Source organism: Haliotis asinina, chromosome 5 (genome assembly GCF_037392515.1).
Source record: "Haliotis asinina isolate JCU_RB_2024 chromosome 5, JCU_Hal_asi_v2, whole genome shotgun sequence".
In the NCBI taxonomy this organism is placed as follows: Eukaryota; Metazoa; Mollusca; class Gastropoda; order Lepetellida; family Haliotidae; genus Haliotis; species Haliotis asinina.
The window spans coordinates 65,843,441-65,871,427 of NC_090284.1; the positions used below are offsets into that span (position 1 = coordinate 65,843,441).

Genomic DNA, 27,987 nt, shown 5'->3' on the forward strand with positions numbered 1-27,987 from the left:
ACTATATCATTTTCAACTTGAGTCTACATATATGTTTTGCCTGGATATATATATGAAACCCCAAAATAACTGTATATTCTAACACATCACTTGCAAACATGGAAAGCACACCATTCTCCCAGTGATCATATATTCTCTGAAAACATAATAACACATTTCGCTTTGTACAAGCAATAACCCCACCAGATAATCTACCATGGTCCGTTTGGCTCAAAAGCGGACCGATGAATTACAGTCTGACTCGAAATTTATTAAACATAGCATTCTCTGTGAAAAGCTGATCAGAATCAAAACATCATACCAACTCTGTGGGTTTTTGCAGAATTTTTGTTCTAAAAATAAACAAGGTTTTGAACAGTCTGTTATTAAAATAATGACACAATTCACTATTTGTCACGAGGGAATAGTGAAGAAAAAGGCACAGCCAGATGTGCGAGATGGATGGAGACGGCACCGCACAGGTTAATGAAAAGATAACTTTCCCGGTACTGTGCACGTGCTTCTCTAACACCTGGCTGTCCCTTTCTCTGCACTCCTCCGTCGTAACAAACAGTGAACTGAGCAAACATTTTAATGATAGTTTCATATGCAACTTGTTAATTTTTAGGACTAAATTCTGCAAAAAGCTCACAGAGTTGATATGATGTTTTGATTATGATCAGCGTTTCACTGAGTATGCTATGTTTAAAACTTTTCGAGTTAAACTGTAATTCATCGCTTTTGATCGAAACGGACAACAGCAAAGGAGAATATGGGTGGTTTATATTAAAAGCAGTCCTACTAATCAATCGTTGATTTTACAGCATCTTCAGACATAATCCAAGTATCTGTAAACCAAAACATATCAACTTGTGTGCAAAAATTTACAAAACCTTGGAAAGCATGTATGTTGAGCACAAACCGTAGGTGTTTCATGTCATGAGTCCATGAGGGTCTTTTCGTTGTTGATCGCTGTTATGTAAACAGTGCCGTCGGTAACGAATTTATTATATGAAATGAAGGCTACACACCCATCGTCTCTAGAATGCTTCACATATGGGAAAAGGTGGTGCATCTACTTCTCCTTACCCGAGACACGCTATAGGTTCTTTTGCCCTATAAAGCATGTTTAGCTGTTCGAAGCAGCTGTTCTGCCGTTAGCAGAGACTGCTTGTGGACTGAGTTTGGGGAAAGTTTGGTCGCCTATATATTCAGCGACATTGTCTCAGAAGTGTAAACACGTTATGAGTCCACAACGGACTAACTTCACGGTCTTCATACACGACAAAAAGTCGTGTATAGCAATATAAGATATAAACAGACTATATATTGCCAACAACTGAAGGTAGATCACCATACTAGGGACCGTCGGGACTTAAGTACATGTGCTTCCTACATGGACCCGTCACGTCAGATGTTATTTTGACAATCTAGCCGTAAATTAAAACAACATATCATGTGTTTTAAATCTTCCTCCAAAGCATAAGCAGAATTCAGGCTAAGGACAAACGTTGGAATTTATTAACATACTGTACGGAATTGCTTTAAATCAGCTGGTCTAAAAAGCCGTCGTTCGGTGGATGGAACCAATACGAGTTGTACAGGTGCTTACGTCTGCAGTGGGCATGCGCCTATGGTGGAAGGACTTTACGCCAGTGGAGACACTCCATGTTTAGCGATGAAAACAGGTACACCATAGGCCGTAATTCGGGTCTGAAGACGTATTGATGAATGTTTCAGTGCCTATACCATTAAACAGCATGATCGTTATGAAGGGGGTTCTGTGATAGTATGGAGGTCATTTTGCGACGAGGTAGACACCTTACTACATATACTCATGCATAGATGTCAAAAGGCGAGAATCCTCCATTTGTATCCATTGTGATGAGAGAGTCACGGTCAAGCATATCCGGCTTGACTGTGTTGAATTCTCCATCGCAAGGGATAAACATTTTAATGTAAAAACAGCTGAGGATCTTTGGAACACAGTTCTAATTTAGTTATTGGTTTTTTAAAGGAAATTTATTTCATTGTTGAAGTTTTATTTATATGTTCTGTAGATAGATGTACTTTAATGATTGGTAGTAACTACTGTTAGTACAGTAAAATACGTTTGTACGTCGCAAACCATTCCATGTAAATTTAAGTGTACCTAGTTTTAATCGTAGTATTTTTGTTATTTTAATTTTGGCTAGCAGGCAGGCAAGTTTGAGAAGGTCGTATCGTAGTGAGTGAGTGAGTGAGATTAGTTTTACGCCGCACTCAGCAATATTCCAGCACTATGGCTGCGGTCTGTAAATAATCGAGTCTGGACCAGACAATCCAGTGATCAACAACATGATCATCGATCGATGCAATTCAGCAAGCCTGATCACCAGATCCCGTTAGTCCCCTCGTACGACAAGCATAGTCGCCTTTTATGGCAAGCATGGGTCGCTGTAGGCCCACTCTACACTGTTATATGATAGAATCACAGGTTATGTAACTGCACTTCAGCTGTATACGTCGGAATAGTTTCATTTCATTATATTGTGCTTGCTTACGACACTCACCATTCTTGTAACTGTTCAAAGGACGACATCTACATTCTACTCAAAATTATTTCCTTCACAGAACAAAAGTGAACGGAATGATTAATTGTTGCCTTTCATTGTCTCATTTCAGACCTGCCGACTTCATCCTGGCGAAGGAGTCAGTTGGATTGCTGTTCTGTTCCACACACTGCATGTACACATGGTGCAATGGATTCTCAGACAGCTCCTCCACAAGGGTCCGAATCTGGGCGGACTTGGTGAAGGACTTCACATGGTTTAATCCCATCGCTATACCATCCAGCAGTACATCGCTATCATCAAAAGCAATCTCAAATTTCAGATTGTGTCCAACAACCTTGACACGCTTAAAGTAACTATGGAATTTCTTGCTTTCATCGTGAGTCTTGACGTGCATCACCAGGGGATCAACCGACTAATACATATGCGCAAAAGGATACAATTCCATCATGATGTGAGTGAGTTATATAATTTAACGTCACATCGGCAATATTTCAGCCATATCGTGACGAGAACAAACATGATCATAAAGAATAATATTATGTATACATTACAAAACCCGTCGTCAAAGTATGGTAAAACAACCAGAGTATCACAATTCGAATTTAAAACTTGCATATGAAGATGAAAAAACAGGACAATTTGGACAATACATATTATAAAAATAGGCTACAGATCACCAACAACCGAAGGTATATCAAAGTGGAAACCATAGATGAAACCCCAGTGTTACAGGGATGTTATACTCGAGCAATACAGATACAGGTAGCCAATACTGTCAAACAGAGTAAAAGTCAGGTTGGTTCCATCCATGAGAATTTCTGAAGACAATTAGAACCTGGAGGTCAGTAATGTCAGACTGACCCATGGGACACCGCTTTCTGGCATAGTGGTCTAGGCAAAACAATATCATTAATAATTTGAATTTAGAATAGCCAATACAAGAAAAATAGGTATGTGCAAAAATACTAATTGTGCACAGGGCCTTCGTAACCCTCCAATTGATTAAACCGGGCCCATTAAACCTCCCGCCTAGGTGAAATCAGGGCCAACGTGGTGTATTGAGCAACAGGAACGCGGTTGCAAGACCCTATTGCCTTCAACCAGGATCCTTTCCTCGACCGAAACAGGGCCACGACCCACGGCAAACAGGTTGGTGGACCAAATATACCCCCGGGTCCACAGCGGTGGGTTGGCGAGCACTTAGCACTACCCAGCACCCACCACGAGGAGGTGGCTCGCCAAGGGTGCCTCTATCATGAAGGCGGTCAAGACTCTGGATGTCTTGTTTTTTCCAATCCACTACTCCAAAGAAATAGGAAAGGACTGACACGGCAAACGTATTGGTGACTTTGACCTTGTTCCAAGCATTTAGCTCCATTTTCTTTAAATGACATTTATACTTGGCCCGAAGCTTGTCTCGAACTTAGATAGCTGTAGGCCTGATCTTCCACAATAACTCCTCACCTTTGTAATCTGAAAGATCTATCATAAGTTACCTTGCCACGTTTCAAGTGAAGAGTCGACATTCGACATTTGTCGAGTCCAAAAGTCATGCCGATATCATTAGAAAAACTATTTAAAAACAGACAAAAAAGCACTGAAAAAAAGCACTGAAAAAAGGACTGAAGGAGTCTCACTGAAATATTCAATCTCTGATTGGAATAGATTCCTAAGCCTGCACCTGCGACTGCGAGTACTTCTAAGTCAGTATCCATTCGTGAGGGACAGAGTCATATGCCTTTTTGTAGTCAATCCAGCACATGGAGACATTCGCGGTGATACGATTTTGGCTCTTCTAAAATCATTTTCTGTACAAGAAGGTGATCATTGCAACATCGCTTTCTCGCCCCTTTCTGCTCGCTGTAAATTATGTCACTGAAAGAACTGTAAGAAAACACCAGTTTTGTCAAACAACCTGTAAATATTTTGTATTGTAAATAATTTCCTTTGGCGATCAGTCAAGCATCCTTTCTTAAGGAGAAGTATTGTGCGACCTTTGCAGAACCATGGAGGAACATCACCTGTAACCACAGGAATACAGAAACAGTGACGTAATGGTGTTTGGACAGATGGGAATACCAATACCGGTTTCGAATGCCATCAGGCCCTGGAACTGTATTAGATGTTCACTTTTTAATGACACTTTCTTTTCGAGCTGTCTGGTGAGATGTAACAGACAAACAACCTAGTTACTTTCTCATGCATTCCATGGTCATAATCACTGACCCATGGTGCCTCCAGGTGACAGTCGCTGGGTACAGAGCACAACTGTTTCCAAAACTTTTCAATGGCATCCATGTTAGGCCGTTTCTCATGCTCACCGTCACCACTTGTTTTACATTTAAGTTTAATTTGTATATTAGCATTTTCAAGAGGACATTCTACTTGCAATCGGTAATAAACTGCCTGCCGTGAAGTACTACCAGCAAAGTCATCTGAGGTATTTTCACACTGAATAACGCGTGCCATAGCAAATGACTTATCGCCGCCACTCTGCTGAAAGTCAGCTATAGTCGTTCAGAGAGAAGCTTGTGTTTGCTATCTCATTCACATCAGGCAAGGTTAATGTAAGCGTGTACAGTGTTATCACCAACGTCCGTTTATGACGCACATCTGGCAATCGATGACGTTCATTACACACTTTAGCCACTACTGTTAAAACACGAGAGTTCTAGCAAGAGAAATGTGTGCTGCGAAATTACTGAAACGTCTCAAGAACATTTTTCTTTTCACAGCCATTCTCTCCATAATTCACAAGAAAACAGTTGCTGAACATGGCAGACTGTATAAACATCTTCTTCAAAACCACACTCAGGACACGTCTCAAAGAAATCATCTGTTGGATATTGGAATATATTTTTCCCTATCTCAAATAGTGGAAATTGATGAACAGCGACAATCATTCACCACCAGTGGATGGTTCAGGTTCTGCTGGGTGGATGATTCATTGAAGTGGAATGTTTCCGATTTCAATGGTACAGAGGAAATATACATATCAAATCAAAGAATTTGGACCCCTGATTTGATGTTGATAAATTCAGTTACAGAAATGAAGCTGTTCAGTTACCAAGATAAACCTGTATGCGTGAAACACACTGGAAAAGTAACCTGGGACCACGGTGATCTCTTCAAGAGCCAATGCGACCTGGACATTGTACATTTTCCCTTTGATACACAGGTGTGTAATCTTGTTCTAACGACATGGGTGTCAACGACGGAGAATGTTAAATTAACACCACTTCCAAATCAAATGAATGACGATCGTATGGGTGAAAATGGACTATGGAAGTTACGAAATCTAAAAACATTTCCTTTAAAACATAGTTACCCTCGACTAGTTGTCGAAATGACCATGACACGCCAACCATCATACTATGTCTACTACCTGATAATTCCCATCACGCTGTTATCACTTCTCAGCTCCCTGGTGTTTGCACTGCCCATGGATTATGGAGACAAAGTAGCTCTCTCCATGACAATCCTACTCTCCTTCGGCGTGTTCCTAACCCAGATGACCAACGAGATGCCCAGAACATCCCATCAGACTTCCTACCTGACCATCTACTTGACCAGTCTCCTCACCCTCAGCTCCCTCTCAGTGGCCATGATGATTCTTATCCTCAGATTCCACAACTACCGAGGAAAGGTACCCCAGGTGCTGCAAAAATGGATGATTTTCTGGAAGTGTAAATGTTCCAAAAGCGAACTAGCTACTGATATTGCTCAAGATCCTGCAGGCGATGTCAATGCCCAGAAGTGTACAGGGGATCCAACCTGGAAGGATGTATCTACCACGCTTGAAGCCATATGTCTAAGGGTGTTCCTCTGCCTGAATGTCAGTCTCGGCATCGTTCTCTTCACTGTGCTCACAGTATTTAGATGACTCTTCTCAGGCTTCGTAGTCTCATTCGCATTAAATGTTAAATTACTCTTTACCAGCACATATGTGTAATACCCTTGCTTGTGTTCATGACTAAAAAAGGTTCACTTTGAAACGTTAGAATCTACCAACGTATTTATTACGCGTCGGATTTGTCGTGCATGTTGTTAACGCATTGTTAACCGTGCAATGGTCGCTTAGCCGTCTAAGGGACCTGTTCAGGTGCGTCCCATGTACGTGCCGAAAGGTATGAACGCACCTGAATGATTGGATGTAGTTGTACAGAGGCATAGTCTGTGTAATTTCCATTCATTAAGTTTTGTGCAGTGCTCATAGGGGTACAGTACGACTTGACCGTACAACATAACGTTATGCCACGAACCCTCTAAACCTTACATCCCAGTTTGGTGCCCGAAAGCACCCGCAGTTTTTATGAATGCATAGATGTCTTGATGGTAGTATGATAATCTCACAGTCTGTTCACATTCCTCTACTAGAAGGTTTCACATATACACCGGCTTGGAAATCGTTGGAACTGAAGTTCTGGAACATCAGCAATTATGATACTTTTTATTGTAATCCAAAGTGTTCTTTTCCTTCCTTTCAAGGGGAACGGTCTCTGTAGTTATCAGTGTGGAAAAGAAACCTAACTATGACTTACATCATGCAGAAATGACGATATCAATATTACAACTGCTTATACGTACAGGGAAATGACACAAATCAGCTTGATTGTGCTCCTATGTTTGCTTTTCTCTGATACATGATGATTTATATTTTTGATCAAATGTGAGGTGCGATCATTCAAAGTGAGTGAGTGAGTGAGCTACGATTTAACGTCACATCGGTAATATGTCAGCCATATCGTGAGGAGAACATGCTTGAAATTGAAATGAAATATATGTATACATAACAAACTGTCATCAAAGGACAGTAAAACAACTGCAATATCACCATTAGAATTAAAACTGGTGTGTAAAGTTAAAATGCGATCATTCAAAGGGAGGTCAATGGCGCAATCATTTATGTTTGCTGGAGAAGATAGATACACAGGCATCTTCCACCTTTGTTTCCTAATAGTGAGTTAGTAAGTTAATCTTTAACGTCACATTGGCAATGTTTCAGTCATATCGTGACGAGAACAAATTTGACGTTTATAAAGAAAATGTAAAACTACTTTCTTCTATAGGTCATATTTGAAATGTAATCTTTGTGATTTGGTTTAGTTAAGGCAATCTGTGATAATAATATTAGTAATATAGTAATATTTCTGCAGACAATACTTACTGCAATGCTCTGTCGTACGAAACATGGTGGTGTCACATTTTTTGCTTGCACGAATGGGTGATGATTGAAAATGGCTTCGGTAAACAAACGTTTCATTGATGAGTGGAATCGGCATTGCCAATTTGCTGAATCAAAGAATGAATAATCAAATCTTATATTTCAAATGTTTTTTACGACGCACATCCCTCATATCCACGAATCAATGTTACGCAAACGTAATTTTAAAAAATCATACCATTATCAGCGTCACATTCTGTTAAGGTACTTGATGATAATGGTAAAATGAATAGGAATCTGGATGTCATAATTCAATAATTGTCATGGACTTTTCATACGTCCTCGAGTGGTTTTGAAGTACTGTAAAATTCTTGTCCTCCTGAGTCCTAAGTCCGGGTACCTAAGTCCCAAAACATTCAATGTGAAGTTAGAGTTTTCTACTATTTTAATCGTAGCATATCTGTATTTTAATATCTGGCTAAATATGTGTAAATTGCTAACAGCTGAAGGGATGATGTAAATCCAGCTAAGGTCCATGCAGGAAGCAAATGTACTGTGAGTCCCCATGGTCTTTAGTATGGTGATCTACCTTCAGTTTTTGGCGATCTATAGCCCGTGTTGTATATTGTATTGTTTCAATTACTAGAATGTTTTACTTTTCTATGATAGTTTTGTATCCATATCTGAGATACACGAGTATTTTACTTTCATCGTGATAGGTTGTATTCTTCAATATGTTTTTCATATTTCTTATATAAATTGTTTTCGTCAGGATATGGCTGAGATATAGCCGATATGGCGTTAAATATTAACTCTCTCACTTTTCAAACGCATTGCCGTGGGAGATTAACATTGATTTTAGAGTCATTTAAACTGAAAATGTCCATTTGTCACAGTGGCGTTTCTCTAACCTTGTCACTAGCAAAGTGAAAACAATTGTTAAACACATTATTGTTAAGAAAAACATTCAACTTGTTTGGCGATTCAAGTTTCCTCGGCTGTCGTTGTAGAGTTATCATTCCGCAACTGAAATGCAAATGTACGTCACTGGCCAAAACACGTTAACTTTGATTGTACAAAACAGTTTAGCTGGAGAGGTAAAACATCAATATTTAGATTCCAGTGTACGGTATTTACTTCTCCTCCCCTTGCAAGCTATGTCTTAACAGTGTCCATCTTATATCAACAGTCTGCTTACTATCCCGATGTTGTTGCTGAGTTCTCTGTACTGGGAAATGTTCTACTTGAATAAAGTATTATTATTTATCACGTGACAAACATTAATGTTTTATGTGTACTGTACTTTTGACCTTGGAGTCGACATTACTGAATAAACTGTCTGCCAATATTTTTGTATACAGCGAGCGACCCATTAGTAGTTTAGTTCCATAAAAAAAAATGACTTAAAAGAGCTTTTAAGTGGCATCGGAAGTATTTCAGTCATATCGTGATTAAAATAACTTACTAGATGTGTTATGAATAAAGTTAAAATATAAAGCAATGCTACTGAGGGACAGTAAAACAACTAAAGGATCACAGATATAGATATAAAACGAATACGAAAATCTAAAATATTTAAACTATAAAAGACAATACAATATAAAACAGGTTATAGATTACCAACATCTGAATGTCACAATACCAAGGACCATGGACACTTTCTTAGATTTACTTCTTGCATGGTCCCAAGCTGGATTTACACCATACCTTGGTGATAAGATTAAATGTACTTTGAATGTTGTGAGGCTTTCCAGTCAATACCATTTATCGTAAAGGTCACATGCAATGTAAAACACAACCTTTGCAGATTCTGATACCTTTCGGTATGCACTTACCGAATCAAATCATCAAAAATGCCTATTCAACCTATAAAGGTGAAACAAACGCGATGGAAAATGCCCGCGAAATGGGTTCAAACGATTCACTTAATTTCCTACAGCACTTGCGGGGAAAGTGGTTTGTGCAGTGAACAGGTTCGCGGAGCTTGATACAGTATGCATGCCCAGAGTATGAGGTAGTGAGCAGTAATCTAATCTTGGTTGTGTACACAAACAAGTAAATAATCTGCTCGTTACATAAAAATAACTTGTTGATTGTGGTAAGCAGCCTCTGTCATAGAGAAAGCTCAATTTCTGGTTTATTTGTACTTGGACGAATGACGGTTTCCAGCCACGCAGTACTTCACCATCTCTACTGAGATGATTTTTGGTGGATCGAACGCAAATTCAGAGAGCATGTATTTATAAAGCTAAACATCTCTATATACATTCTTTGTGGATAACAACTTCTTCTAGTGCATATGATTTTTGTTTGATTTTCTTTGTATATGAATCCATCAAGTACACAAGAAGAAGTTGTTATCCATAAAAAATCTTACTTTCTTGTAACTCGCCATACTTCTAAAATGCCATCAAACAGGTCATCTTTCTGTACACACAAAGAGCCCTCAGCGTATCAGCAAATGAACCATCCAAGCGGAAGCCGTCGTTACACTTAAGCGCAAACCCACCCGCTATGACTGGGTTCGGTCTCCCGAGGGCTTCGTTTCGAGAGAGTAAAATATTGCACTTTTGAATTGCGATTGTACGCTTATAATTTTGTTTATTTGGGTTTTTTACAAGCAGCAACGTATACTATATGTCACGAATAAGTGATAATTCTGTTTTAATTATGTTTGATTTTTTGTTACATGTGACCTTTAATAATTTGATACTTAAATGACGATCAACTTAACAAAAACTACCAACATTTTGTACACTTAAATAATCACCCCTTGTGGAAAATCAGTGCAGCTAAGCACGACATGCTTGAATCGAGATTCCTTCATCACAAGGGACAAAGAATGGTGGATCCTCACCTATATCGAGAATGGTCAATACGATGAGGCACGATGGACATGGACTGACAACCCAAGTACTTGTTAGTTTAATTTCATGCAATGTATCGATACCTACATATTTGTCGAGTGCGGCCTTAGTAGCAAAATCGGCCAATGTGTAATTCAAGAATTTCGATCAAAGCTGGATATTTATTTGGCGTGTTTAATGACCTGACCATATGAATCACGGGAGTAGGGCCCTTCTCTTCTCGTCCTCCTCCTTGATTCGTGATTGAATTACTCCATTATGGATTGTGTCCATTTATATTGCCCATTGTGGCAAACAGTTTTGTGAGCTGTCGAATCATGTTTGAATATTCAAATAAGGAACACGGTACAAAGAGAAAGTGATTCGCAAGATAAGACGAACTGCCACAGCTTGCAGACTTTACGTTAAGGCAAACAGGACTATAAATGATGTCCTGTCTCAGCAAAAACAGAAGATCCACCGGTACCTTTATCACTTTAGGGAGAAAAGGAAAATGGTTGTGAACATATTGCTGATGGTTGTATGTCGTTTGCCCACGTGAGCGGGAACATGAAGAGTAGCTGTTACTACTCGTATGTTGTGAAGACGGAGTAACATCTATCTCAAGAAGTTCTGAGGATCTACTGATGTTTCAGTAGGATTGGGGATCTTAGTAGTAATTTCCTTGTTTCCTTTTTCTCTTTTGTTCATTAGAAGAGAGAGTGAGTGAGTTTAGTTTTACGCCACACTCAGCAATATTCTAGCTATATGGCGGCGGTCTGTAAATAATCGAGTCTGGACCAGACAATCCAGTGATCAACAACATGAGCATCAATCTGCGCAATTGGAAACCGATGACATGTGTCAACCAAGTCAGCGAGCCTGACCACCCGCTCCCGTTAGGCACCTTTTATGACAAGCATTTGTTGACTGGAAACTTCAGCTGAGTAGTGTTTGTAGCTGTTGTTTCAGGAGCTGGTGTTGATTGAGATGTTGGAGAAATGGCATATTATTGATTGTCTGAATAACTTGTCAACTGGTTTAGTTATGGGCTATGGGTGCTCGGGTTTGGCCCAGGAATGGTCAGTCAATCTGAAAGATACAAAGCGGGAGACAACTGCAACACACGTTTGTGTGGAGGAGCTATCGAGGTAAACGACTAGCACCTTGTTTCCCATACTGAAAGGAAATGTTGTTTTGACACTTTACTGTCAAAGCGTTCTTGTAAAGTATCCCTGAAGGGCAGGATTTGGACCACGGTTCATGTCGACCCGTACAATTTACGCAGCAGAAGAGAAGCTAATCTCCACTCCCATGTTAAAATGGTCTGCCTTATGGACCTGGATATAGATGTCACAGAAAATGTAAACAAAGATGTGCTTGTTGGGATAGTGACGATAAGGCAAACGTAAAAAGGTGAGTGTTGATGTTCATATTTTATTTCACCATCTTTCCTGGTAAAACGCTGAACAGAGACCTTGAGGTTTCATTTCTACTATAATTTCCTCTTCTTCGGACATATCTGGAAGGTACTTTGCGTGATCTCAAACAATGCCTCTACTCGAATTCAGAGTCTTAGACAATCTGTTGGCCTTAAAGAGGAGAGAAAAACGGTATCACACGACCAGAAAATTGTTCAGCTGGAAGATCCCGCATCAGAATGACAAAACTGATGAATTAGTGCTGTACTCCAGGAAGAACAATATTCGGATATTTGGATAGATGGAAGAGCGCGATAAGACAACTTTTGATATCGTCCGTACTACTGGGGAAGACGTATCAAACAACGATTTTGAAATTTGCCACAGGATCGGCAATCTAGCACTAAACCAAAACCACTTATAGTGTAATTTCTACGTCACCAGAAATAAATAAGCAATCGCCAAAAAACGGAAAGGATGAAAGTTTTCAAATAAGATCTTCCTCAATGATAATCTGACCAAAGCTCGATCCAAATATTTGCCAGAGGCAGGTCTCTCCTCAAAGATCAGTGGTGCCTGAACTAAAGGTGGTTCAAGAAGGACAACCACCTACTTCGAATATCCAAACTCTGCTATAACTATTATCTGAATAATTTACTATACCGAAAACAGCCGTGTCTGTCTGTCCCAGGGGCATGCTAATCATGGTGTTTGTTGTTTACCTTTATGTACTTTTCTACTGCAACATGCTATTTGCTTGCGAAATTATACTTTACGTACATCTCACACATCTTAAAGATGGATTCCACATGTATGAGACTCATGTATGAGGTGTTTTCGGACTCATCCATCATACGTATTAAATAATAGAATAGGATGTCCTGACGACTGATGCATTCGTTTCGTCGAGCAATGTAGATATAATCAGAATGCTAATGTTTTGCCTAAATTTAATATTGTTGATTTCAGTTTGTTTTCTGCCACACTTTACGGACGAAAAATGACCACCTGAAGAGCCTTGTGCACTTTTTGTAGTTGCTGTCACAATCTTCCGTGTACAAAATTATGAATCTAATAATGTCATTCTAAAAAGATTGAGAAAGTCACATTACCCTAGTGGTCCTGGTGGCTGCAAGAGTTGATACCCGGGGATTTGAGAGTGACAATACAATGCGTTGATCAGATTGACATCAAATGATCCGGGGGAACAAAAGCGCCTTGGGCATTCACTAGATGCTATGTAATAGCATGATATGTAAGCTATATACATATCCTATATTCATATATTTCACAAAACGAAATCAAAATTACTGTACTGTGACGGAACCTGACCCTTTGACGTACATGTATTGAACAACAAAGTGGTCTCTTCAGTACGCAGTGGTATTATGGCATGCATGCAGCAAGTGATGTCAATACACAGGCTTGGCATAATTTTGTGAATAAGTAAGTAATAATGGCAAATTTACGGAGTAAATGTATATTTTGTGAATGCGACTTTCTTGCATGTGATGTGCATGAATTTGTCATTATGTCGCTTCCAATTTCTAAAATGCCACTCAAAGAATTTTGATAAATAGCAGCCAAATCTGCCATCCGTTTCATATCAGATTTATATGCCGAATAACGTCCGTGAGATGAACATACCCGTTACTGACACTGACATTAAGTCTTGACCGCGTCTCACATTTCAGTTGGACGTCTTCATTGTTAGCGTTAATTTAAATGATTAAAGGCTGTTTTCTCTTGTGTTGCCACCTTGATTCACAAATGTCCTTTCGTTCTTTAAACGTTTTGTTCCACTGGTGCGTTTCTAATGGAATCATGTGTATAATAAATAGGCATATACCGTTTGCAGGTCTAGATGGATCACGTCGTGTGGGCGATAATGACATTTATAAGAAACATGCATAATGTAAATCACACACACACACCACACACACATCACACACACACACACACCACACACACCCGCTAGCAAATTACGTGCATAACAGTGGAAACACACCCCACACACCCTGTACATGTGTACCCTCTTACCTCCCCAGAACAAAGTGGGTGACCTCCCTTGATACCATCATGTCACGCCCCTCCCCCTAGCCATATATTATGTACGGTCCCTAAATGTTTGAAACTGTCTACCCTAACTACTTCATTGTTTGCCAAAACTAACGACCATCAATCTATAGTGTGTTTAATGGCCATTACTGTAACAAACGGATTCGCAGCTTTTAGTGAACTGCTAGCGGTGTTTAGCGACGCCTATGGAACCCCTCTCAACACTTACAACGTTGAACATAAACCTGATGCTCTTAGCGTTCATCCGGGGATAATTTAGTTTTGGTCTAGCAGTTTTGTACTCTACAGCGAGGAAAGTACTCTAAAGCTTGAAAGTACTGGAGCGCAGGTTTATATATGTAGAGTTTAAATATTTTCACTTTGTTTGATTGCATTTCCAGAGTTAGCGAAAACGTTATTATGATCGAAGTATTGACAAATGTATTGGAAATAGCCCAGCAAAGGTTAGGGTTCGAACCAAATACGCGGAGTGCCTGGAATCTAACCTGTGTATGCTGAAATATCTCCATTGATGTTTACCCAATCAGGCAATAACACAGAAAATATTCCAATGTGACATGTTCTTCACTTTCGTGGTGCATATCTGGTTCTATTCGAGATAAAGGTCTGGTTTGAAGAGCAAGATCATGTCATAAAGCTTATGGTTATGGTGATATAGGTTATGGTGTTGATACCCCTAGAGGTGAGTGTGCCTTGCAACACCCATGCCATCTGTCAAAATCAGAAACGCAGGTCTCTTTTTAGCGAGTGAGTGAGTTAATATTTAACGTCAAATCAGCAAAATTTCAGCCATATCATGACGGAAACAGAACTGACATTGACATGAAATATGTGTATGTTATAAAAACCTGTCGAAGAAGGACAGTAGATCAACTATAAGGTCACAATTTGAATTAAAACTAGCCACCAGAAGGTAGATCACCATACTAGGGACCACGGGTACTTACAGTTTCTTTGCTACCTGAATGCACCAAAGTCTCTCTTTAACCATCCGAACCTGACACGTGGGCAGGAGTTCTGGGCGTCTCCGAAATAATTTCGCTTTGCAAGGTAGATTAGTGATAAGAGGGAGATATATGAAGTGTCTGAGCAGACGTTTCATGAAGGATAACATGGGAATGAAACTTCAGATACTCTCTTAATACCGAGGCCTCAACGTATTCCTGCGTTGAAACAATATTCACCAATAATAGAAGACTTCTTTCTGACGAGGAGCTGCATGTCTGAAGCTGAAAGATTAAGACTGCTATTGTTACTGAAGATTTCACTAAACGTGTCTGTGGGCATTGCTGTGCCTTCTCAACTTTATATTCTGAAGCACTTTTACGATTTAGCAAAATCAAGCTAACAATCTATGTATAAAGTCCAAGCACCCAGTGTCATGTGTGACAACACACCGATACCACACAGCAAGCCAGACATAATGCTTCTTTTTTTCTGCTTCCCCTCAAGACTCTTTCGAAACTCTCTCTGCACATTCAAAATCATTCTTTTATAAGAGCACAACAGTCCTTTCACTAATGAGCATCGTTTGACATCGACATTGTCCATGGCTGGTTAAAGGTCCTCACGTGTGTTTAGAAAGTACCAGACACAAATCAGGTGTTCCGGACACACACAGGGGAGCCAAAGGACATATAATGTCCCCAAGAGACTAGGTACGTCCGATATACAATAAATCTGCGTTTTTTCCCGTGATATTATCAACGATGCGCTTCAGTCGCCTATAAACTCTCCAACATCACGCGCCCAAATTTGGCAATGCTTCATAACAAGGCGGGCGCAAGTATGGGAAGGTTTACTTTCGCCTTTCAAGGTCAAATAAAGAGGGACACATTTGCATGCAGCCAATCACTAACAAGCACGCTTGAGTCAGAAAGCACTGCTTCCCACACGTAGGAGCAAAAACCTTTCAGCCATTCGCAGACAGGCACGCAACAGGCACACTACGCCTACAGTTAAACGTGAGGGTTTAACATATCGGATCGATTCACTGTAAGTTTGTCAGTGAGCTATTTCAGTAATGACAATGAAAGCGTTTATTTTTGCTATTCTCAACGCCCGTTCATGACACCCGATCGATCATATATATTACACACTTCTAGTCACCAATGTTCAGATAGGAGACGTGACAGAGGAAATGTGGTCAGTAAAACTATTCCAGGTAGTCGGAAGCATTCATCTTTTCACTGTCATTCTCTTGCAAATACATGAGAAAACCTATGCTGAACAAGGGAGACTTCTCAAGCACCTTCTTGATAGCTACACCGAAGACCTTTATCAAAATAATGACATGCTGGATATTGTAATTTATTTTTCCCAATCTCAAATAGTTGAAATTGATGAACAGCGACAATCATTCACCACCAGTGGATGGTTCAGATTCAGCTGGGTGGACTTTTCATTGAAGTGGAATGTTTCCGATTTCAATGGTACAGAGGAAATATACATATCAAATCAAAGAATCTGGACCCCTGATTTGATGTTGATAAATTCAGTTACAGGAATGAAACTGTTCAATTTGCAACATACACCTATATGCGTGAAACATACTGGAAAAGTAACCTGGGACCACGGTGATCTCTTCAAGAGCCAATGTGACCTGGACATTGTACATTTTCCCTTTGATACACAGGTGTGTAATCTTGTTCTTTCAACGTGGGTGTCAAAGTCGGACAAAGTTAAATTAACACCACTTCCGAATCAAATGAATGCCTACCGTATGGGTGAAAATGGATTATGGCAGTTACGAAACATAAAAACATTTCCTTTAAAACATATCTACCCTCGACTAGTTGTCGAAATGACCATGACACGCCAACCATCATACTATGTCTACTACCTGATAATCCCCATCACACTGTTATCACTTCTCAGCTCCCTGGTGTTTGCACTGCCCATGGATTATGGAGACAAAGTAGCTCTCTCCATGACAATCCTACTCTCCTTCGGCGTGTTCCTGACTCAGATGACCAACGAGATGCCCAGAACATCCCAACAGACTTCCTACCTGACCATCTACTTGACCAGTCTCCTCACCCTCAGCTCCCTCTCAGTGGCCATGATGATTCTCATCCTCAGATTCCACAACTACCGAGGAAAGGTGCCCCAAGTGCTGCAAAAATGTGCAGTTTTGTGGAAATGTAAATGTTCCAAAAGCAAACTATCTACTGATCCTGCAGGCGATGTGAATCCCCACACATACACAGCGGATCCAACCTGGAAGGATGTGTCCACTAGGCTTGAAGCCATGTGCCTGAGGGTGTTCCTCTTCCTGAATATCAGTCTCGGCGTCGTTTTCCTCACTGTACTTGCTGTATTGAGCTGACTGTTTTCTGACTCCATAGTCTCATTCGACAAGGTAATAGGTTAGTGTTATCATGACACTGGAATCTGTACATGACACTGTACTACCGTCATATATGAGAGATGTTTAAATACATTTTACCAGACCATACGTCCAATACCTTTGCTTGTGTTCACTACTAAAAATGCTTAGAATCTAGCCGCCTATTTGCTATACATCTGATAGCCGTGTATGCTGTTACCGCTTACGTATGACGTGTGCAATGATGGCCTAGTCCTATAAGGGGTGTGTTCAGCTCATGTACGCGCCTGAATGATTTGCTTGGTTTTTACATGACATAGATATAGTTCCCCTTGATGGAGGTTTTGTCCAGTCCCAACTGTGTTGGATGTTCGTGGGGTACACCACGACCTGACCGTGAAACATCAGAACGTTACGCAACGAACCTTCAAACACAAACATATCCCAGTTTGGTGTATGTCCCAGTTTGGTGTCGAAAAGCACCCGCAGGTTTCATGAATGCATGGATGTCTTGGTGGTAGTATGATACTCCCACAGTGCACATACACACCAACTTGGAAAGCGTATGAACTGGAGTTCTGGAACATCAGAGCTGTATGTCAGCATATATCCTCACTGACACGATTGCTTATCTGTTGTCAGTTTATGTTACTTTTGGTTGTAATGCAAAGTGGGTTTTTCTTTCCTTTCAAGGAGAACTGTCTCTGTGGTTATCATTGTGGAAAGGAAACCTTACATCATGAGAAATGACGATATCAATTGAAAACGTTATACAGGGACGTGCATGTGGAATTTATATGTCCCCAAGTGGTTGGTTTTACCTTACTGATCGGTTTACAAGAATCAGCTTGACTGTGGTGCTGTGTTTGCTTCCGCTGAAATATGTGATGATTTATGACCTTTTATGTCCGCTGTATCCATTTATGAAAATAGTAATAAAGTCACATATTAGAATTCAATAAAAGCAGAAATATCATCGATTATTTAGTGAGTTTAGAATATCTAGAATATATATATAGTAATAACCAATATGCAGTATCGGTCTTTTTCGATCTAGAAAAGGCACACGACGACATGGAAGTATGCCCATGTTAAAGATTTTACAAGCGTTTGGAATACGAGGCCGTTTACCTCTTTTTAAATGACAGACAGTTTCAGGTCCGTGTGGAGTGAACCCTATTTAATTGGTATAATCAGGATCAGACTGTCGTCCCACAAGGCAGTATTTCCTCTGTAACATTGTTCAGTATCACGATCAACATTTTGTCAACGGTTTTAAATAATTCAATCAGTGAATGACTTTTTGTGAAGGCTTTTACTGTTTCTTGTCGTGGTAAAAGTATGCATACTTTTGAAACTCAGCTGTAGTCGTGTTTAGATACAATGAATATATGTGTCTTGAAACTGGTTTTACATTTTCGAAATCAAAATTTTCTTGTATATATGTCTACCGTAAATATGAATCTCCTTAAGACCCAAAGCTCTTTTTATATGGTACTCCCATCAAAGTCACTCCTTGAGACTCACAGCTATTTTTAAATGGAACTCCCATCAAAGTTGTCAAGAAGATCTTGGGTCTGACGTTCGACTACCATTTTACCTGTCTTCCTCATACTCAAATACTTCAAAATAGAATGTCCAAAGGCACTTGACTTGCTGAAATTGTTTTGAATTCTGAGTAGGGAGAGGACCAAGCAATACGTACACTTATACAGATCACTCATCCGGTCCAAACTAGTGAGTGAGATCAAATTTAGTCATATCGGCAATGTTTCGGCATATGCTACACCTGTGGTGTAATACAAGTTCGAGACAAGCTCAAGAAGGCCCAGATTCAGGAGAAACTTCTAGTATAAAGCCCATTTACAGAAAATTTAGAGCACAGAGCTAAATACTCGAAACAAAGTCAAAGCCACCAATACGTTTACAGTGCCAGTCCTCTCATGTTCGTTTAGAGTAGTTGATTGGACAAAACAAGACATCCAGAGTCTTGACCGCCTGACCAGAAGGATCACGTCTGATAACAGAACCCACCACCCTCGTTCCTCTCTTATTCGTTTAAATATGCCAATCAATTCTGAAGGTCTGGGTTTGATTAATGTAAAGGCTCTTCATGACAGAATTTTGTTGTGTACTTTCGCACATATTTATTTATCGGATGATCCTCTAATGATGTATGTCAAGACTCATGATCAAAACAAGGAATTCCACAGGTATTTAAGACTGCCAAGGTTGTTGGAGTTGGACAGAATCTGAAATTTCAGGTTGATTTTGTTGTCTGTGGTGCACTGCTGAGCGGCGCAATATTTAAGGCGTGTTATTCATCAAGTTTGTTCAAAGAAGGTCCTTTGTTCGGAAGCTTTCTGAGACGTATTTGCATGGTGTGTACATACAGTGTGTGGAACAGATTATCAATGCAAACGACTCCTTCACCTGGATGAAACCGGCTGATCTCAAATGTGAAACTGAGAGCTTCCTTTTTGCTGCTCAGGACCATTCACATCCCACTTGCGATCTCAAGAATCTGATTCCTAATGAAAATATAAACATGAAATGTCGAATATGTAATTAATTTATAGAGACTGTCAAATAACTTTTCAGAGGATGCCCTTCCTTGGCCCGGCATATCTTTAAAGACATTATGACATGGCTCGTTACTTTTACCACCGCCCTCGTCATGACTGTGGCTTTGACTCCGAAGTACGACCCGGAACATGTCTAGGGCGTAATGGAAAATGATGTTTTCAAACATAGTGGAATAGGCCCATGTACAGCCTCGGAAGAGTTTCTGTCAACAAACCTGATCTTCTTTTGGATAAAGCCAGTGAATATATTTATATCATTTAATTTTCTATCACTGTTCACAGCTAAGTGAAGATTCAGGTAAAGCATGCTAAGTATACGGAACTCGCCTTTTAAATGTTTCGCCTGTGTCCTAATTACACTGTTATCAGGCTGCCCATTGTTCTCGGTGCCCTTGGTGTGTTACCTCCTGACATTCAAGAAATACCGCCTTTGCAGTTCCATACAGCCGGATGTTTATTTAGATATGACAAGACTGAAAGAAAGCTGTTACAAATACCTTATTGTACGGACAAACATTCTTACAAATTAAATATAGATACTTCTATTACAAAGGCCTTTCCACAGATGGATCAAAAGATGGAAGGTATCAGCAGCCCTTGTTGCTCATGATAACACCTTCTCCCTGAGACTGAGTGGTAAGAGCATCCGTCAGTCAATCTATGGCAATTTTATTTGCATTGCCGTTTACTAAAACATCCCATGACAGCAATTTCACCATTTAGTATTCAGATAGTTTGTACTGTTTACGGTCATTTCCATGTCAGGATTGGGGGCAATAAGAACGTCCCCAATCGAGAGTATGTTGGTGGAACAAACCATGGACAAACCTTCAACATATATATCCTTATATAGTCTCCCTGAACAAACTAAACTTCAATGTAATGCTTCACTTCACTCAAATTCATCTAACCCTACTTTCAACTGTGTATTGAATCCTTCCTATAATGATTTATATGCTAGTAAACGAAAATCAATTCCACCTCCTGGTATGCAGTCCCGTATCAAGAATACTTCTTCAAAGTTTGAGAATGTATCAGCATTTAACTTTTCAGATATACCGCTTTGGCAGTCCATACAGCCGGATGTTCATTTAGATATGACAAAACAAATACTGCATTGTACCCACGAGCATTTTTAGAACTTACAGATAGCTACTCTTCTTACCAAAGCCTTACACAGATGAATCAAAGGATGGCAATAAGGTGTCAGCAGCTGCTGTGATGTGTCGACACAACAATTTTATCCTTTTCCCCATAATTTGCCCAGTTTACAGGCAATCAAAAACCATAAACATAATCACCCATATTAGGACAAAATTGTAAGTCACAATCTAGACATATCTATGGACTTTGTTTTGTTGGCTTCCAAGCGACTCTGGTATAAGAGGTAACTCTTGCAGATTCCGTAGCTGGAAAAGCTTTACATGTCGTTACCAACACTAATTTCCCTTTTACTGACCCCAAACCTGCTATTTGACAGTATGTCAAAGAATGGTCCAGCCTCAAATAAGATTCATTCCATCAAATCCAATACTGGACCATTTACAGGACCAAGTCGTCAAGATGAGGTTGTTCTTCAATGATGCCGTATCGGACATAGTTACTATACACATTCCTTTCCGTTGAAAGGACAAGATACGCCATTTTCCATCCCATGCCATAGACAAATTACCATCAAGCACGTTGTGTTTTAATGTGTTGACCTTTCCCATATTTAACCAACGTTTTCATGACGCTGTTTCTACTTAATGTGGACTTTCTACCAAAGTTTCCAACCATATAATTCTAGCATACTTAAAAGGAATCAAACTGAATGAAACATATAGGTTTTTGTTTCAGAGATCAATTTCTTACCCTGGATGTGATACTTGAGAGATATTTTTGTGAATTGCAGCGTCACCTTCATCATAGTCAGTATACTGTAAAACGAGTGACTGAGTGAGTGTACTCAGCATTGTTCCAACTGTAAATAATCGCGTCAGGATATATGAGACAATCCTGTGATAAACGGCATAAGCATCGATCTGTGCAATTGTGAATCGATGACATGTGTCAACCAAGTGAGCGAGCATGAGAAACCCGAGATCATTAGGCTCCTCTTACGACAAGCATGGATTACTGAATATACTAACCTTGACCTTCGCAGGTCGTACTGCAAAACGCAGTTGTTGTGAGGCTGACCTGAGAAATAAATGCGTGAGTCCCAAGTATATGTATATGCGACAGTTTGTCCCTTTGTGTTTGTACAGTGCAGTGGGTCACGTAATGACCCAGCGGTATTGACACCTTCACAGACATTGATATATGACTTTGTGGCATCTGTGATATCAATTATGTGAGTGAGTCAAAAGTTATCATCACATAGGCAATATTTCAGCCATACCGTGACGAGAACAAGTAATTGGTATACACAGTAACTAATGATAAGTTTAAAAGAAACTGTCAACGAAGGACTTTCAGTTCATTTTCTTTCTGCATTGTCACCATCCACCACAATCGGTGTTTGTTGCGCCTTGAGCATAAATAATGAATAGCTAAGCGGTCTTTTATTACTTCCAATGTACCCCACTGGAACTCTATATTTGCTTTTCTTGTGTCGTTTGCAAAATCTAACGATGGCTACAAAACGATTTGCCTCGCATTCCAATAAATAAATTTTGACAATCTGAGTTACTAATCTGAACCGTACCAATTATAAAATACATCTATCTGCAAAACATATCAGTCAGTATGAATCAACGTCTCTTGGGAAAAAGCAATTTAATGGAACATCTAATTTACCATTAAAATATTTATCCCGTGTTATGGAATATTCAACATAGTCAAGCAGGTACAAGGATCCTCACCTTTCAATAAATATTCGCGAGTATGTCTTGTGTGGCTAATGCGACATCGTCGCTGGACTGACAACCTCAATAGGTGTAACCAATATAGGGTTTTTAAACATGTAATATATTAGTACCTACTTTAGTGTCACACTTCTGCATCAGATCACGGATATCATCTAATACAGATCATCTAATTGTAGCTTAATACTCTGAGTACGGAACAGGAAGTGGTGTCACAGATTTGTTGAGTGCGGCCTTAGCAGTAAGATCAGACATGCCAACGTGGCTGGGCAATCAATAAAAGACGATTTCGTATAATTTGTAGCAAGATCATTGTATAAATTAAGGAATTCAATTAAGAGTGGATGTTTGTAAGAAAGATTTTTAACAGCATGAATGCACGAAAGCAAGTCTGAAAAGATTCTGTATTGCTTATACACAGGACTTTGAATTTTGATATGCCGAAAAAGTCAAATATGAGTCGAAAATTAGAACCAAGACCTTGGCCTCCTTGACATTTAAACATAGTTCTGGATCCTTCTACAGAAGTGTATGTAGTCAGTTTCTTGCTTTGAAAATTAAAAGCCGTTATTTATTATTATAGATTATTTATTATTTTATTTAAACACATTAGTACGCATGAAATATTAAAATCATCCCCAAAACTCGACCCATCCATTGAATCATTTATAACCTTGGACGGCTTGTTGATTTTGATACCTAGCAGTGTGACACGATTCAGGCAAATGTTTCAGCAGCTGATTATGGGTATCATCATCGACTGATACAGTATCTTGAGCTTGCTCAATCGCTGTGTGATGACCGTGGTGTTTACCAGCTTTTGTTAGAATATGAAGCCGTCAATTATACTTAATAAGGGAATGTGTACTGAACACTTGACAAGACATCTAACTATTGAACCTTCCATTATCCTCAGCTGAGAAACACATCATGATATTCCTATCTAACTGAATTTGGGAATTGTAAAGTGTTTTCCAAACAACGCATGGTGCTCTGGAAAATACGTCTCATTATGTATTTTGAAATCAAAGCAAACTCGGATCAACGTGAATTAAGGCTATTTTGAAAATTCCGTTAATGAACAAGAGAAAACTGATTTCCCACATATAGTGTCAAACGAAATGTTTTGCATAGAAACGAAATACATAATATCTCAGTGAAATCAGCGTTACCGAAAGGATCGGAAATTTTGTTGTATAATTCTGTTTTTCTTTAGATTGTCTCTTTCTCTCCATGAAAGTAACAAGTTCAGGGGTGATCACCCCCTGGTCGCGGTAAGCAGCAGTTGTGAGGTTTCCACGGAAGACCAGTCGGGAACGGTTGTTCCCACAGAAAGCACCCCACACCATGCAACTTCTGCCCCCGAATCTGTCGACGTCCTGTACACAACATTGGGCATACCGTTCACGACGTCGTCTCAAGACTCTATTCCTAACGTCCGCGAATCTGAGGGTAAACCTGCATTCATCGCTAAAGACGACTCGATTCCAGTCTCTCTCGGTCCATCGGAGGTGACGTTGAGCCCACAACAGACGTTGACGTTGATGAACCGGCGTCAATATTGGCCCACGATATGGACGTCGAGAATGGAGACTGGCAGCCCGCAACCGATTTCGAATGTGAGGGCAGTCGACCTCTAAACATCTCAGCCCCGGTTCGTGTAGCCGGCAGAAATCTGTCACGTAGGTGACGTAGGACGATTTGAAGGTCTTCTGCTCGTGACGTCACATGTGGACTACCCGACTTTGGGCGATCAGACGTGGTGCCAGTTTGTTGTCGCCTCGTAAGTCATACACAGTTCGACGGCTGCATCCCATTGCTCTTGCGACGTCAATAACTGATTTTCCCGATTGCAACATGCCAACGGCACGTTCGCGTTGCACATTTGACAATTTGGCATTTGAAGTACCTTTAAAAGTGAGGTTTAAAATATTCCATGCGAAAATCACGTGATCGACTGCACTTGCAAAACCTGATTTGGCACTAACGTCATTTGGATGGGTTTGAGTGGGTTTGCTAACGTTTTTCTAGAGTCGAAAGATAGGGATCCCATTTCGGATACATCGATGCATCATCAGAGAAGAATTATTCATTATTTTTTAAAATTACATTTTGTGAAGCTTCTTTTTTAACTCAATATCGGCACTGTAAAGTGAGTTAGTGAGTTTAGTTTAAGGCAGCAATATCACAGCCGGACACACCAGAAATGGGTTTGTCACACTATTAAGTGAACGGTCTTGTCAGTGTAAAGAGAGTCAGTGAATGAGTGGGTTAATATTTATCGTCACATCGGCAATAATACAGCCATGTCGTGACGAGAACAAGTAATAATGACATTGTATAGCATTATATAGGGTATGCTTGACCGTGATTCTTTCATCTCAAGGGAGACAAGAGGGAGGATTCTCACCTTTTAGTCTATATTCGTGCATATATCTTGTGTGGCCAATGCGACATCGTAGCATAATGACCTTTTCAAACCTGGATTGACAACCCCAGTATGTGCAACCAATACAGGGTTTTATTTCATGTAATGTGTTGATACCTACCTGGGTGCCCCACGCCTTCTGCATCGGGTCACGGATGTGAGTTCTAATGTTAGCTCTGTAATCAGAATGTGAGATGAGAAGTGGTGTCACAGATTTGATGAGTGCTGCCTTGGAAGCAAAATCGGCCTTTGTGTTACCAGACATACCAACATGGCTGGGTAAGCAACAAAAGACCATATCGGATTGGCTAGTAGCAAGATCATTATACAATTCAATAATTTCAATTTAAAGTGGGTGTTTACAAGAAAGATGTTTACTGGCCTGAAGGAATAAAGAGAATCGGAAAGATTATGTATTGTTTATGTTCACGATGTTTGCTAACATATTTAAGAGCTTTTAATATGACGTTTGCTTCTGCTATGAAGTTCATATCGGGCAATCGTGAAGGTATTGTTTTGGATCCAGTCACAGCGACACAAGCAACTGCGCCACCATCCTTAGACCCATCAGTAAAGAACGATTTGTATGTACTTCATTTACTTTTCAGTTGATTACATTGTTGTTCACACTGTAATTCATTTGTGTCCGATTTTTTTATAAGTTTTCAGTGTTAGGTCACTGTAGCGCAAATGGAAAATTACCATTCTTCTTACATGCGAGCGAAGCCATCAAATGTTGGCAACGTACTTTCCTCGCTTCGATTAAAAGATACTTTTCATGTCAAAATAAAATATCGCCACCACCAAAGGTATACACCTATTTCTTCACTGGGGTGTGCTCTCATATCTCCAAACCCATGTTGAACAATTACTTACGTGAAAGCTGACAGGGGTAATGGAGGCGAAGAACGATCTGAATACCACGAGTGGTGCTTAAGATGTTGACAAAAACATATTTCACGTGAGTAATTATCAAACATATGGTTGGAAATCCGACAGCAAAAACCAAGTGAGGAAATGGAAGTGTACCTATTGATGATGACGATATTTTATTTTGACATGAAAAATAATTTTCGATCGGAAGAGAGGGAAGTTAGTTGCCAACCTCGCATACAAGAAGACTTGTCATATTCTATTTGCTGCGCAACCCATTTGCGCTACAGTTTGCCTGTGGTTAGGTCAACTTCTGGTCTAAATAAATGCCAAGCTCAAGGCCGGCAGCAGCAATAAATAGACTTAATTCTGAGCCCAAGAGGCGGAACAAGAGAAGACTTTTTGTTATACAAATCCTTGTGAAGAGGGCGAAAGATCACATGTAGGAATACACCTGTTAGAATATAATTTTGTGACCTATTGTACAGATAATTTTGTTTAGCGTTGGATAAGAGCACAGGCAAATTGTAGCTCAAACGGGGTTGCGCAGCATAGAGAAAATGACCATTCTTCATATATGCGCGCGAATCGAGCAAAGGTTGGCAACGTACTTTCCTCTCTTCCGATCCAAAAATATTTTTCATCTCAAAATAAAATATCACCACCATCAAAGGCACGCTCCCGCTTCCTCACTTGGTTGTGCTCTCACATTTCCTAACCTATGTACGGAATAATACCCATTCGTGACTACTCGTGTCATTCCGGCAAGCCGGATGGCGTGCAGGTTACGGAAAGAGGTGAGTAGTTACGAATGGAAAAATACCCTGCTGTTCCTTTTCTCCGTTGAACCGGAAGCTGGAAGTGGCAATGGAGGCGAAGATCGGTCTGATCTACCACGAGTAGCGCTGAAAATGTTGAATAAAAAGTCTGTAAATAATCGAGTCTGGACCAGACAAGCCGGTGATCAACAACATAAGCATAGATCTGCGCAACTGGGAACCGATGCCATGTCTCAACCAAGTCAGCAAGGTTTACCACCCGATCCAGTTAGTCGCCTCTTACGACAAGCATAGTCGAATTTTATAGCAAGCCTGGGTTGCTGAAGGCCTATTCTTCGACGGGACTTCACGGGTCGGAGCCACAGTCACGCTTCGAACGGATAAGTGATCTGTTTAGGTATGGGAGAGGTGTAGATATCAAGGATTCGATATCCCGAAGGCAAGTTAAGTAGGGGTCGAAAATTAGACCCAAGAACTTGGCCTCCTTGACCCTTTTAACCGATTTCTGGGCCCTTATAATTTTCGTCCTTACGCTGCATATATTTTTTTTGAAAAAGTGTATACAATTAGTTTTTTACTTGGAAAATCTAGCGCCATTTTCAAGATACAATCTATACATTTTGTTTAAACACAACTGCAGTTGCCGTTCAATACTGTCAACGTGTCCATATATGGTTGGTGCGTCGACTTCGGATCGGCTCATGTATAGAATGACTGGAGAATTACATACATGCAATACTTTGACGAAGACAAATGATGAATACGTTGGTGAGACGAAGGCATAGTTTAGTTCAAACTTCTTTAGTTGGTTTCACAAGACATGACAAAGAAGTATACATGAATGAGGTGAGCGGACTTCCAGCTCAACCCCAGGGCCCTTCCTGCGAGCGGCATAATGCTGCTCGCGGTCGTCCCTACAAAGACAGTCGAAATGCTGGTCTCCACACTCACATCTCACCTCTCATCTCTCACGTCTAGTATAGATTAGAGCATACATATATATATACAGTTTTTAACAACAATGGACAAGCAACGATTCAACAATGGACATCTAGAGAAACAATAGTACTTCCTTCTACAGTTGTTGTGATGACAGACACA

The 27,987-nt window shown here is 40.0% G+C and overlaps 3 protein-coding genes across 3 annotated transcripts in view; 2 read left to right on the forward strand and 1 right to left on the reverse strand.

Moving 5' to 3' along the window:
* Positions 1–27,987, reverse strand: part of LOC137285088 (zinc finger protein ubi-d4-like) — a 283,874-nt gene that overhangs the window by 76,688 nt on the left and 179,199 nt on the right. The gene's annotated exons all lie outside the window — the stretch shown is intronic.
* On the forward strand, positions 5,881–6,417 carry LOC137283979 (CHRNA7-FAM7A fusion protein-like). Its single transcript, XM_067815647.1, has one exon. The coding sequence runs from the start codon at positions 5,881–5,883 to the stop codon at positions 6,415–6,417; it is 537 nt and encodes a 178-aa protein (XP_067671748.1).
* Positions 16,848–17,372, forward strand: LOC137283981 (CHRNA7-FAM7A fusion protein-like). The gene has a single exon (XM_067815648.1). It carries the CDS (start codon positions 16,848–16,850, stop codon positions 17,370–17,372), a length of 525 nt encoding a protein of 174 aa, XP_067671749.1.